The sequence below is a fragment of the Oncorhynchus kisutch genome, linkage group LG22 (genome assembly GCF_002021735.2).
Source record: "Oncorhynchus kisutch isolate 150728-3 linkage group LG22, Okis_V2, whole genome shotgun sequence".
Taxonomy (NCBI): Eukaryota; Metazoa; Chordata; class Actinopteri; order Salmoniformes; family Salmonidae; genus Oncorhynchus; species Oncorhynchus kisutch.
This window is the reverse complement of record NC_034195.2, coordinates 42246158-42260786: the sequence shown is the minus strand read 5'-3', so window position 1 is coordinate 42260786 and position 14629 is coordinate 42246158. Positions and strand designations below refer to the sequence as shown.

The following is a 14629-nucleotide window of genomic DNA, read 5'->3' as shown; positions in this document are numbered from 1 at the left end:
GCAATTAGTGCTTACCTATACAGCCCCAACACATTCTAAACCAGTGAAAATATAGGGTTACATACATGAACAGTGCATATGAATCCCCCCCCTTCCCACCAACATGGTCTCATTAGAATATGCCAAAATAGTGACATTTAACCAATGCAGTTATTGTCACCCAATTTCTCCGTCCAGACGACACTCCAGAGACGTGCATCTACTCCAACTGGTCTCCGTGGTCAGCCTGCAGCTCAGCCAGCTGTGACAAGGGCCGGAGGATGAGACAGAGGATGCTGAAGGCCCAGCTGGACCTCAGTGTGCCCTGCCCTCATACCCAGGACTTCAAGCCCTGCATGGGGCCTGGCTGCAGCGAGGAGGGTGAGGACAGTGTCACAGTCGGGGTCTCTAACTCTACTGTTTAGAGTTAGAATAGTAAAATACATAAGGTGCATGTTGTAAACATGGCCAAATACCGACTGGGCACGCAGGGCATCTCCCTGGGGCCCTGACCTCCAGGGGGCCCCCATTGATTTTGTTCATCACTCTCACTCAGATATCATATTAACATGGCATAAGTCATGGCAAATAGTTAGAATTGCAGGAAATTTGCTGTAAAACTGCAAAAACAAAATGTATCTGCCCCATGGCAAAATGTGTAGAATTGCAGGAAATATATTTTTTATCTACGCCTTCAAGACGGGGGCCAGTTAAATGTTTTTCCCACCATGTGGGTGGGCCCCCAACCAAATTTTTCTTAGGTCCCCCAAATGCATTTACAGAACCCTTGACTTTTTCCACAATTTGTTAGGTTACAGCCCCGTCCTAAATTGATTAAATCTACACACAATATCCCATAATGACAAAGCAAAAATATATGTTTTTGATTTTTTTTACATAAGTATTCAGACCCTTTACTCAGTACTTTGTTGAAGCACCTTTGGCAGCGATTACAGCCTCAGGTCTTCTTGGGTATGACGCAACAAGTTTGGCACACCTGTATTTGGAGAGTTTCACGCATTCTTCTCTGCAGATCCTCTCAAGCTCTGTCAGGTTGGATGGGGAGCGTTGCTGTACAGCTATTTTCAGGTCTTTTCAGAGATGTTCGATCGGGTTGAAGTCCGGGCTCTGGCTGGGCCACTCAAGGACATTCAGAGACTTGTCCCGAAGCCACTCCTGCGTTGTGTTGGCTGTGTGCTAAGGGTCGTTGTCCTGTTGGAAGGTGAACCTTTCACCCCGGTCTGAGGTCCTGGGCTCTCTGGAGCGGGTTTTAATCAAGGATCTTTGTACTTTGCTCCATTCATCTTTGCCTCGATCCTGACTAGTCTCCCAGTCCCTGCCGCTGAAAAACATCCCCACAACATGATGCTGCCTTTGCCATGCTTCACCATAGCGATGGTGCCAGATTTCCTCCAGAAGTGACTCTTGGCATTCAGGCAAAAGAGTTCAATCTTGGTTTCATCAGACCAGAGTCACTCCGTAGAAAAATGCTTATTGAAATGATTGATTATCGTAGTTTAATCGGTGGTGATATTGTTTCCTACCCTCACATATCCATGTGCAATCAGACTGAACTAAGGCCTAACATGGGAGAGGTCCTGTGTTCATGAGAACAGGAATTTGGGTTGAGATGGTGTCATGCTCCTCCTCCAACTTCTTAGCCAAGCACAAGGAAGTAGGTCTTTATCAATAAAACATCACAATAAGGTGCAGAGTGTTGGATTAGCCTGCTGGTGGGCAAGGAGACCCCTGCTCTGCTAAAACCATTTACAACTGTGTGATGTTTTCAAGGGATTGTTAAGTAAATGTTAACTATTTGGTTGTAATATCATCACCTCAGCACATTTAGCAGAGTTTTACAGCAGGTAACTGCATGCTTTTCATGAGCAGTAAAAATACGTTGATCATGTAATTCTTAGCCTCACAATATCTCTAAATATTGGCCACCAATAATTGGATATTTGAGTGATTCAATTAATGTACTTTCTTCTCCAACCAATGTAAGCCTACCTAGAAAAGTTAGCTAACATCCTCTTTTCAACATTGTTTTTAAGAGTGTTTCATCACGATTGCTGCTAACAGACATGGTTACATTGATTGATGGATCACGTCTAATTGACTAGCTAGCTAATAACAGATCAGGTCAATATGGCTAGTTAACAAGCTAACTTTCAGGGGATAAACTAGATGGCTATATGTAAATATTGTTTGATTTGCTTGCCATCTAGTGGTAATGACAGTATTCCGACTGATAACTTTATCAGGACGAGGACTTGCCGATGTCAAGCTCTTTCCAAAAGCCTAATCTCTGATGAAGCAAGCTAAATGACACTACATGCCAAATGGATAGGCTACCCTCACGTATCTGAAATTACATGATCAATTGATGTGTACTGATCATGAAAAGCATGCAGTTACTTGCTGTATAACTCTGATGATGCTCTGATGATGACTATGCTCTTCACGAGGTGATAATATTGAAACCAGCATTTATTTAAAACATTTATTTTCCCTTGAAAATGGCACGTAGTTGTCAATGGTTTCAGTGGAGCTGGGGGTCTCCGGACCCTCCAGCAGTCAAATCGAACGCTCTAAACCGTATTATTGATAACGACCTATATGGTGTTGGCATTGTTTTCCCTTTCACGGTTTACGTGCTACCGAAGATGCATAATTAACACTGTTTTGTCCTTGGCATTCAAACACAAGAAGCAAAGCTAGGACTTTGGAGTCTCATCAACTGCCGTAACCGGGTAGAGATCAAAACACATATGATTTTCAACAAGCACTTCTTCCTCCAGTAAAAAGGGAGGTCTGAAGGCTGTTCTATTCAGTCAGATTGGCATTAACTTTCTTTATCAGGAAGTAACTGACTCTTTGTCCAATTCTCATCAAAGTTGTCAATTAGGACCACTCTTCTTAAAGTCACATGATCAGTCATGCAGAGGTGTCTCTCTCTTTCTCCTTCCTCCCTACTTCCTACTATCTTTCTCTCTCCTACTTCCATTAATCTCTCTCGGGGCCCCAAATCTCAGCTTTGTCAGAGCTTGATGAGTGGGTTTGAATTGTTCAAGTCTATCTTTTCGCTCTAATGCACACTATTGATTAATAATACTGGCATTGCAAGCTTTTCCTCCTACACCTTACTCCTTTGTTTTAATTTATCGCTCCGTCAACAGCCCGTAGTTGATTGATATTCCTGAAGCTGAACAGGGCCTCATCGGGGCCACATTTGTTTACAGCTCTTATTAATGATTCACTTAGTTCTGCTTTATTAAGCTACACTCACCACTGCTCCCAATCTGCAGCCAGGCAGTGGGGGGGACCAGATGAGAGACAAATCCATGTTAAAGTTCCCAAAAGTTCATCCATCCTCTCTGAAAAATATCTATTTACAAACTCTGTTCCCAGATAATTGAAGAGAGCAGAGTGGATCATTTATGTTGGGTGTGTTACTTGTTACCAGATGAAGGGCGGTGGAATTCAGGTGTCAGCTATTAGTGATGTTTGTATGACTTGTCAATGACCCTGCCCGTCTTTGCTAGCCTGGTTAAACCAGACTGAACCCTGCACTCACCATGACACAATGGTTATCACAGAGTTCGGTCTGGTTTATCCAGGCTATGTCCTTGACTCTTGTTGTTCCCAGACGTGTCTACCTGTATGATGTCAGAGTGGATCAGCTGGTCTCCATGCAGTGAGTCCTGTGGGATGGGGATGAGGTATCGGGAGCGTTACATCAAACAGTTCCCCGAGGATGGATCCATCTGCTCTCTGAACACTGAGGAGACGGAAAAGTGTGTGGTCAACGACGACTGCTGTGAGTCTCAGTGAAACATGGAGATGATCCAAATTGTGACATCAGGATCATGTTGTGGGTTCAGGCCTTTTGTGTTAAAGACTAAAATATTATGTTTTGTCTATAATATGATGACATATAGTTTTTTAAAAAACAACCACAAATCCTATGTTGAAAAGCTGCTATATGCCACAAGGCTTAATATTCAGTCAGTGTGTTAATGGAACATGGTTTCTCAAGTAAATGTTAACAACAGTAATCGCAAGCTGCTATAACAAAGTCCCATCCCTGTGGATGAGTGTATATCTGTCCATGTAAATCCATCAGCCCCCAGTAGCTGTGTGGTGACAGAGTGGGGCGAGTGGGATCCCTGCAGCACCACCTGTGGGCTGGGTATGAAGCGGCGTGAGCGCATGGTGAAGATGCCCCCCTCAGACGGTTCCATGTGCAAGGCGGAGGTGGCAGAGGTGGAGAAGTGCATGACGCTTGAGTGCAGTGAGTAATTCCTCCAACACCCACTCAACAACTGCCTCAGCACTGTGACAGGTAGCCTTGTTCAGCCATCTGCCAAGGGGCCTTGTAGTTTGTACCTATCTAGATCCAACCGGCTAGATACACACTCAAATCAACAGATCTCTCAGAGGAGCGCATGCATGAGAATATATTCAAACAATAAGATCATTTCAAGTCCATTCAGCTATGAAAAAACAGTAGCTGAAGATGGCGGAAATGAATGTTGTCATGTATGTTGAAACTATTGTTCTGAACAGCAGGGGACATTATTATGTATCATGTATTATGCCTGCTTGGTATATCCCTGTAGACACCATCCTGTGCATGCTGTCTCCGTGGTCGGACTGGAGCGTCTGTAGTGTAACGTGTGGGAAGGGCGTGAGGGCACGCCAGCGAATGCTCAAGTCTCCGGACCTAGGGGAGTGTACAGAGGAGCTGGAACAGGTGGAGCGGTGTATGCAGCCTGAGTGTCGTAAGTGTCCTCATCGGATGTTGCCGTACTCTTTACCACTACCATCACCCCTAAATCACAGTCTGGCCACTGGGAACTTAATGCATAATACTTTAAATTCATATGCTTTTTTAGCACTATCATAGCTGGTCCCAGATATGTTTGTGCTGTATAGCTGACTCCTAGGGCTCTATTTGCAGCTGGCGTGAAGCCAGCGCAATTGTCAAACATACACTCTTTTGAAATATCGAACTGTTAAACCCTAACCCTCATCGCCAAACCCACTGGCTCCAGGTCATCTATAAGTCTTTGCTAGGTAAAGCCCCACCTTATCTCAGCTCACTGGTCACCATAGCAACGCCCACCCGTAGCATGCGCTCCAGCAGGTGTATTTCACTGGTCATCCCCAAAGCCAACACTTCCTTTGGCCGCCTTTCCTTCCGGTTCTCTGCTGCCAATGACTGGAACAAATAGCAAAAATCACTGAAGCTGGAGTCTTATATCTCCATCTCTAACTTTAAGCATCAGCTGTGAGAGCAGCTTAACGATCACTGTACCTGTACACAGCCAATCTGTAAATAGCCCACCCAACTACCTCATCCCCATATTGTTATATATCTTCTTGCTCTTTTGCACCCCAGTATCTCTACTTGCACATCATCATCTGTACATCTATCACTCCAGTGTTAATGCTAAGTTGTAATTATTTTGCCTCTATGTTCAATTTATTGCCTTACCTCCCTAATCTTCTACATTGCACACACTGTACATAGATTTTTCTATTGTGTTATAGACTGTACGTTTGTTTATGTGTAACTCTGTGTTATTGTTTTTGTCGCAAATAAAATCAAATCAAATCAAATGTATTTATATAGCCCTTTGTACATCAGCTGATATCTCAAAGTGCTGTAGAGAAACCCAGCCTAAAACCCCAAACAGCAAGCAATGCAGGTGTAGAAGCACGGTGGCTAGGAAAAACTCCCTAGAAAGGCCAAAACCTAGGAAGAAACCTAGAGAGGAACCAGGCTATGTGGGTTGGCCAGTCCTCTTCTGGCTGTGCCGGGTGGAGATTATAACAGAACATGTCCAAGATGTTCAAATGTTCATAAATGACCAGCATGGTCCAATAATAATAAGGCAGAACAGTTGAAACTGGAGCAGCAGCACGGCCAGGTGGACTGGGGACAGCAAGGAGTCATCATGTCAGGTAGTCCTGAGGCATGGTCCTAGGGCTCAGGTCCTCCGAGAGAGAGAAAGAAAGAGAGAAAGAGAGAATTAGAGAGAGCACACTTAAATCACACTGCTTTGCTTTATCTTGACCAGGTCGCAGTTGTAAATGAGAACTTGTTCTCAACTGGCCTACCTGGTTAAATAAAGGTGAAATAAAATGTATATAAATTAATAAATCTGACGCTCTTCTATTTTCAAATCTTATAAATTGGTAATTTACCTGTCTTAAATGAGCTTGCTTGCATTGAGGTGGGAGGGGTGGCAATATCTGAGGTGTGTCCTTAACAATGTGCTTGCTTCAAAATGCCAATTTCAGTATGTGTTGATGGGGATATTTAAGACCAACCGAAAGCTAGTCTTAAACTGTAACGCGACGGTAGCACAGCCTATCCAGCTGTGACGCACAGTGCCCATATGCACATGGAACCAGAGAGATGTGCTTTTTGTGCCTGTAAACCTCGTATTTAGAAACAAAACAAACAAATGTTTTTTCCCATTTCGTTACATTTGATTAAATCCCCTCCTCTTAATGATGGAAGTCTTGTTTGTCCAATACATTCACAAAGTAGACTATCAATACAGGGTTTGGCTCATGAGACCTCTTTGAAATAAATCTTAAATCACCACAGCTTTATTAAAAGGTAAAGTTTGGCAGCAGCAAAACAGTGAGCGGACATCTCCTATTTATCAATGTAGACTATTACATTATTTTAGCCAGCTCCTGTTATTATTGTGGATGTGCGTAAAACCCCTCCATGTAGGCTACAGTTGAAGTCGGAGGTTTACATACACCTTAGCCAAATACATTTAAACTAAATTTTTCACAATTCCTGACATTTAATCCTAGTAAAAATTCCTTCTTAGGTCAGTTAGGATCACCACTACATTTTAAGAATGTGAAATGTCAGAATAATAATAGAGAAAATTATTTCTTTCAGCTTTTATTTCTTTCATCACATTCCCAGTGGGTCAGACATTTACATACCCTCAATTAGTATTTGGTAGCATTGCCTTTAAATTGTTTAACTTGGGTCAAACGTTTCGGGTAGCCTTCCACAAGCTTCCCACAATAAGTTGGGTGAATTTTCGCCCATTCCTCCTGACAGCTGGTGTAACTGAGTCAGGTTTGTAGGCCTTCTTGCTCGCACACACTTTTTCAGTTCTGCCCAAAAATGTTCTATAGGATTGAGGGCAGGGCTTTGTGATGCCCACTCCAATACCTTGACTTCATTGTTCTTAAGCCATTTTGCCACAACTTTGGAAGTATGCTTGGGGTCATTGTCAAGTTTGAACTTCCTGACTGATGTCTTGAGATGTTGCTTCAATATATCCACATAATTTCCCTACATCATGATGCCATCTATTTTGTGAAGTGCACCAGTCCCTCCTGCAGCAAAGCACCCCCACAACATGATGCTGCCATCCCCGTGCGTCACGGTTGGGATGGTGTTCTTCGGCTTGCAAGCCTCCCCCTTTTTCCTCCAAACATAACGATGGTCATTATGGCCAAGCAGTTCTATTTTTGTTTCATCAGACCAGAGGACATTTCTCCAAGAAGTACAATCTTTGTCCCCATGTGCAGTTGCAAACCGTAGTCTGGCTTCTTTATGGTGGTTTTGGAGCAGTGGCTTCTTCCTTGCTAAGCGGCCTTTTGTGGATATAGATACTTTTGTACGTGTTTCCTCCAGCATCTTCCCAAGGCCCTTTGCTGTTGTTCTGGGATTGATTTGCACTTTTCGCACCAAAGTACGTTCATCTCTAGGAGTACGTTCATCTCCTTGCTGAGTGGTATGACAGCTACGTGGTCCCATGAAGTTTATACTTGCGTACTATTGTTTGTACAGAAAAATGTGGTACCTTCAGGCATTTGGAAATTACTCCCAAGGATGAACCAGACTTGTGGAGGTCTACAATTTTTACTGAGGTCTTGGCTGATTTCTTTAGATTTTCAGTAGAGGTTATTCTTTAACCATCTTAAATAAGCATGCTCCATTAAATTTTTTGAAAACTAGGAATAGATATAGCCCTTGGTTCACTCCAGACCTCTCTGCCCTTGACCAGCACAAAAACATCCTGTGGCCTTCTGCATTTGCATCAAATAGCCCCTGTGATATGCAACTTTAAAAAAAATGTTTTACCCCATTTTCATGGTATCCAATTGTTTAGTAGCTACTGTCTTGTCGCTACGACTCCCTTACAGGCTTGGGAGAGATGAAGGTTGAAAGTCATGCGTCCTCCGATACACAACCCAGCCAAGCCGCACTGCTTCTTAACACAGCGCGCATCCAACCCGGAAGGCAGCCGCACCAATGTGTCGGAGGAAACACCGTGCACATGGCGCCCGGCCCACCACAGGAGTCGCTGGTGCGCGATGAGACAAGGATATCCCTACCGGCCAACCCCTCCCTAACCCAGACGACACTAGGCCAAATGTGCGTCACCCCACGGACCTCCCGGTTGTGGCCGGTTACGACAGAGCCTGGGCGCGAACCCAGAGTCTCTGGTGGCACAGCTGGCACTGCAGTACAGCGCCCTTAACCACTGCGCCACCCGGGAGGCCCGATATGCAACTTTTTAGGAAAGTTAGGAACCAATATATACAGGCAGTTAGGACAGCTAAGGCTAGCTTTTTCATACAGAAATGTGCATCCCGTAGTACAAACTCAAACAAGTTCTGGGACACTGTAAAGTCCATGGAGAATAAGAGCACCTCCTTTCAATAAGCATTTTTCTACGGCTACCCCTACCCCGGTCAAAAGCCCTGCACTCCCCACAGCAACTCGCCCAAACCTCCCGAACTTCTCCTTCACCCAAATCCAGATAGCTGATGTTCTGAAAGAGCTGCAAAATCTGGACCCCTACAAATCAGCCGAGCTAGACAATCTGGACTCTCTCTTTCTAAAATGATCTGCTGAAATTATTGCAACCCCTATAACTATCCTGTTCAACCTCTCTTTCGTATCGTCTGAGATTCCCATAGATTGAAAAGCTGCCGCAGTCATCCCCCTCTTCAAAGGGGGAGACACTCTAGACCCAAACTGCTACAGACCTATATCTATTCTACCCTGCCTTTCTAAGGTCTTTGAAAGCCAAGTTAACAAACAGATCACCAACCATTTCGAATCTCACCGTACCTTCTCCGCTATGCAATCTGGTTTCAGAGCTGGTCATGGGTGCACCTCAGCCACGCTCAAGGTCCTAAATGATATCATAACTGCCATCGATAAGAGACATTACTGTGCAGCCGTATTCATCGACCTGGCTAAGGCTTTCGACTCTGTCAATCACAACATTATTATTGGCAGACTCAACAGCCTTGGTTTCTTTAAATTACATTTAAAAAACAGATTAAACAATAACTCATGGAACGGCGGGGACTATGAGGGGACACACACAAACACAAGCACACACAGACACACTAACACACATTATGTGTTATGTATTTTTGTTGTTGTAGTGTTTGTATATCGTTGTCTTTTAAATGTGTGTGACTGTCTTGTCTCAGTGTTTTTCTACTTGTCATGTTTTGTGTTTTTTTGGACCCCAGGAAGAGTAGCTTCCACTTCTGCAAAAGCTAATGGGGATCTGAATAAACAAATAAGGACAGAGTCAGTTACTTACACTTCATTCCCCCCCCCCCCCCCCCGATCTCTCCCCAGCTATGGACTGCATGGTGTCAGAGTGGACGGAGTGGTCCGAGTGTAATAAGTCCTGCGGCAAAGGCCACACCATCAGGACGCGCATGGTGAAGCTAGAGCCCCAGTTTGGAGGGGAGCCCTGCTCTGAGACGGTCCAGAGGAAGAAGTGTAAGATCAGGAAGTGCAAACGGGGCTCCAGGGCCAGCGAGGAGAAGAAGAAACGGCGGGGGGGAGAGGTGGGCGGCGGGAAGGAGAAGAGGAGGGGAAAACAGCAAGGACGGGACGCAGCAGTGGAGGAACAGCCAGGTCAGTCATCATCATCACCTGTGTGGCATAAATACTGTATATACACATGTTATATCTTCATCATCATCACCTGTGTGGCAAATATACTGTATATACACATTTTATATCTTCATCATCATCACCTGTGTGGCAAATATACTGTATATATACATTTTATATCATCATCATCATCATCGCCTGTGTGGCAAATATACTGTATATACACATTTTATATCATCATCGCCTGTGTGGCAAATATACTGTATATACACATTTTATATCTTCATCACCATCACCTGTGTGGCAAATATACTGTATATACACATTTTATATCATCATCATCATCGCCTGTGTGGCAAATGTACTGTATATACACATTTTATATCTTCATCATCATCGCCTGTGTGGCAAATATACTGTATATACACATTTTATATCTTCATCACCATCACCTGTGTGGCAAATATACTGTATATACACATTTTATATCATCATCATCATCGCCTGTGTGGCATAAATACTGTATATAGACATTTTATATCTTCATCATCATCACCTGTGTGGTATATATACTGTATATACACATGTTATATCTTCATCATTATCATCACCTGTGTGGCATAAATACTGTATATACACATTTTATATCTTCATCATCATCACCTGTGTGGTATATATACTGTATATACACATTTTATATCTTCATCATTATCACCTCTTTGATTCATATCATTGATACATGCTTTATCCACCACCTTGATGTGTCCTTTATGTCCCAAATATAGGGTTAAATCGGGCTTGTCACTAACAATGATTTCCCAGTCACTCATTATTCATTTGGATTTCCCATAAGTCCTGCTGAGGTATTGTTTGTATCTCAGAATGTAAATCAAATCAAATCAAATGTTATTTGTCACAGTTGCCAAATACCACAGGTGTAGATCTTAGCGTGAAATGCTTACAAGCCCTTAACCAACAATGCAGTGTTAAGAAGAAGAGTTAAGAAAAATATTTACTAAATAAACAAAAGTAAACAAAAGTATATAAGAGCAACAATAAAATAACAATAATGTGGCTATATACAGGGGGTACTGGTACAGAGTCAATGTGCGGGGGTACAGGTTAGTCAATGTAATTGAGGTAATATGTACATGTTGGTAGGGGTAAAGTGACTATGCATAGATAATAGATAATAAACAGCGAGTAGCACCAGTGTATAAAAAAGGGGGAGGCGGGGTCAATGCAAATAGTCTGGGTAGCCATTTGATTAGCTGTTCAGGAGTCTTATAGCTTGGGGGTAGAAGCTGTTAAGAAGCCTTTTGGACCTAGACTTGGCGCTCTGGTACCACTTGCCGTGCGGTAGCAAAGAGAACAGTCTATGACTAGGGTGGCTGTAGTCTTTGGCAATTTTTAGGGCCTTCATCTGACATGCCTGATATAGAGGTCCTGGATGGCAGGAAGCTTGGCCCCAGTGATATACTGGGCCATATGCACTACCCTCTGTAGCACCTTGCCGTCTGAGGCCAAGCAGTTGCCATACCAGGCGGTGATGCAACCATGCTCTCAATGGTCCAGCTGTAGAACTTTTTGAGGATCTGAGGACCCATGCCAAATCTTTTCAGTCTCCTGAGGGGGAATAGGTGGTGTCATGCCCTCTTCATGACTGTCTTGGTGTGTTTGGACCATGATAATTTGTTGGTGATGTGGACACCAAGGAACTTGAAGCTCTCAACCTGCTCCACTACTGCCCTGTCAATGAGAATGAGGACGTGCCCTGCCCTCCTTTTCCTGTAGTCCATGATCATCTCCTTTGTTTTGATCATGATGAGGGAGAGTTTGTTGTCCTGGCACCACACTTCCAGGTCTCTGACCTCCACCCTATAGGCTGTCTCCTCGTTGTCGGTGATCAGGACTACCACTGTTGTGTAGTTGACAAACTTAATGATGGTGTTGGAGTTGTGCTTGGCCACACAGTCATGGGTGAACAGGGAGTACAGGAGGGGACTAAGCACACACCCCTGAGGAGCCCCCATGTTGAGAATCAGCGTGGCAGATATGTTGTTGTCTACCCTTACCACCTGGCGGGCGGCCCGTCAGGAAATTCAGGATCCTGTTGCAGAGGGAGGTGTTTAGTCACAGGGTACTTAGCTTAATGATGAGCTTTGAGGGCACTATGGTGTTGAACGCTGAGCTGTAGTCAATGAACAGCATTCTCACATAGGTGTTCCTTTTGTCCAGGTGGGAAGGGGCAGTGTTGAGTGCAATAGAGATTGTGTCATCTGTGGATCTGTTGGGGCGGTATGCAAATTGGTGTGGGTCTAAGGTTTCTGGGATGATGGTGTTGATGTGAGCCATGACCTGCCTTTCAAAGCACTTTATGGCTACAGACGTGAGTGCTATGGGTCAGTGGTCATTTAGGCAGGTTACCTTGGTGTTCTTGAGCCCTGGGACTATGATGGTCTGCTTGAAACATATACAGTGCCTGGCAAAAGTATTCATCCCCCTTGGCGTTTTTCCTATTTTGTTGCATTAAAACCTGTCATTTAACTTGATTTTTATTTGTATTTCATGTAATGGACATACACAAAATAGTCAAAATTAGTGAAGTGAAATATAAAAAAATTCAAACAATTCGAAAAAAAACCGAGGGAAAAAAAAACCACTTTGCTATGAAGCCCCTAAATACGATCTGGTGCAACCAATTACCTTCAGAAGTCACATAATTAGTTAAAGTCCACCTGTGTGCAATCTAAGTGTCACATGATCTCAGTATATATACGCCTGTTCTGAAAGGCCCCAGAGTCTGCAACACCACTAAGCAATGGGCACCACCAAGCAACCGGCACCATGAAGACCAAGGAGCTCTCCACACAGATCAGGGACAAAGTTGTGGAGAAGTACAGATCTCTACAACTTGATGTACAGTTGGGTTATGAAAAATATTTCAAAACTTTGAACATCCCACGGAGCACCATTAAATCCATTATTAAACATTTTTAAGAATATGGCACCACAACAAACCTGCCAAGAGAGGGCCGCCCACCAAAACTCACAGACCAGGCAAGGAGGGCATTAATCAGAGAGGCAAAAGAGAGCAAAGATAACCATAGAGTAGCTGCAAAGTTCCACAGCAGAGATTGGAGTATCTGTCCAGAGGACCACTTTAAACCTTACACTCCACAGAGCTGGGCTTTACAGAAGAGTGGCCAGAAAAAAGCCATTGCTTAAAGAAAAAAATAAGTAAACACGTTTGGTGTTCCCCAAAAGGCATGTGGGAGTACTCTGGTCAGATGAGACTAAAATGTAGCTTTTTGGCCATCAAGGAACATGCCATGTCTGGCGCAAACCCAACACCTCACATCACCCCGAGAACAACACCCCCACAGTGAAGCATGGTGGTGGCAGCATCAAGCTGTGGGGATGTTTTTTATCGGCAGGGACTGGGAAACTGGTCAGAATTGAAGGAATGATGGATGGTGCTAAATACAGGGAAATTCTTGAGGGAAACCTGTTTCAGTCTTCCAGAGATTTGAGACTGGGACAGAGGTTCACCTTCCAGCAGGACAATTACCCTAAGCATACTGCTAAAGCAACACTTGAGTGGTTTAAGGGGAAACATTTAAATGTCTTGGAATGGCCTAGTCAAAGCCCAGACCTCAATCCAATTGAGAATCTGTGGTATGACTTAAAGATTGCTGTACACCAGCGGAACCCATCCAACTTGAAGGGGCTGGAGAAGTTTTTCCTTGAAGAATGGACAAAAATCCAAGTGGCTAGATGTGCCAAGCTTATAGAGACATACCCCAAGAGACTTGCAGCTGTAATTGCTGCAAAAGGTGGCTCTACAAAGTATTGATTTTGGGGGGGTGAAAAGTTATATGCAAGTTTTCTGTTTTTTTGTCTTATTTCTTGTTTGTTTCACCAAAAAATATATTTTGCATCTTCAAAGTGGTAGGAATGTTGTATGAATCAAATGATACAAACCCCCCCAAAATTTATTTTAATTCCAGGTTGTAAGGTAACAAAATAGGAAAAATGCCAAGGGGGGTCAATAGTTTCGCAAGCCACTGTAGGTATTACAGACTCAACCTTCCAGCTCACTCTAAATCCATCCGCCAAAGTCCTGAGATGATCAATGCTGCCCTCTCCTCCCTCCCTCCCTCTCTCCCTGCCTGGCTGGCTGTGTTAAAGCTGCTACACACAGTGCTGATCAGCCCTGTCAGGTTGATAAAGTGACTGGGCCTGCTCACAGATGGCCGTCATGATGCTCCCAGCGGGTAGAGGCAGAGCAGTCAGGGTGGGCTTTGGACTGTTGCCTCCCCACAGAGACAGGTTTCTTTAACCCGTGGCTAATGAGCTGGTGACGGTGACAAATACCCCCACAGATCTGGCTGGGGCTGGGAAGAATACCCCTCCCCCTCCACCACCACAACTCACACCACCCACCAATCATCATCACTAATTAAGAGCGGTAGGGAGCGGACCGGGTCTCCATGCTCTCTGGAGCATGGATGATTGTTCCGTCTAATGTAAGGCTAAACATTATTGATCATGAAATTAAGGTTTGAACATTGTACATTTGATATGTCTCACTTGTGCTTGCTCACATTAATTAATATGTCGTAATCAAGTAAAATATTTGGTGCATGATTGATTTGGCTTACTAAGTAAAGCCACCTGAAACTCAACCTGGTCTCAGAGCATTTTGTATTATTCTAACCCCCCTCTCTCGTC

The 14629-nt window shown here is 43.9% G+C and overlaps 1 protein-coding gene across 1 annotated transcript in view; it reads left to right on the top strand.

Moving 5' to 3' along the window:
* spon1b (spondin 1b) overlaps positions 1 to 14629 on the top strand; it is a 97482-nt gene that overhangs the window by 81493 nt on the left and 1360 nt on the right. The window contains exons 11-15 of the mRNA XM_031801914.1: positions 178 to 360; positions 3629 to 3799; positions 4106 to 4273; positions 4602 to 4763; positions 9632 to 9916. Coding sequence (XP_031657774.1) covers positions 178 to 360; positions 3629 to 3799; positions 4106 to 4273; positions 4602 to 4763; positions 9632 to 9916 — 969 coding nt within the window. The remainder of the gene's footprint in view (positions 1 to 177; positions 361 to 3628; positions 3800 to 4105; positions 4274 to 4601; positions 4764 to 9631; positions 9917 to 14629) is intronic.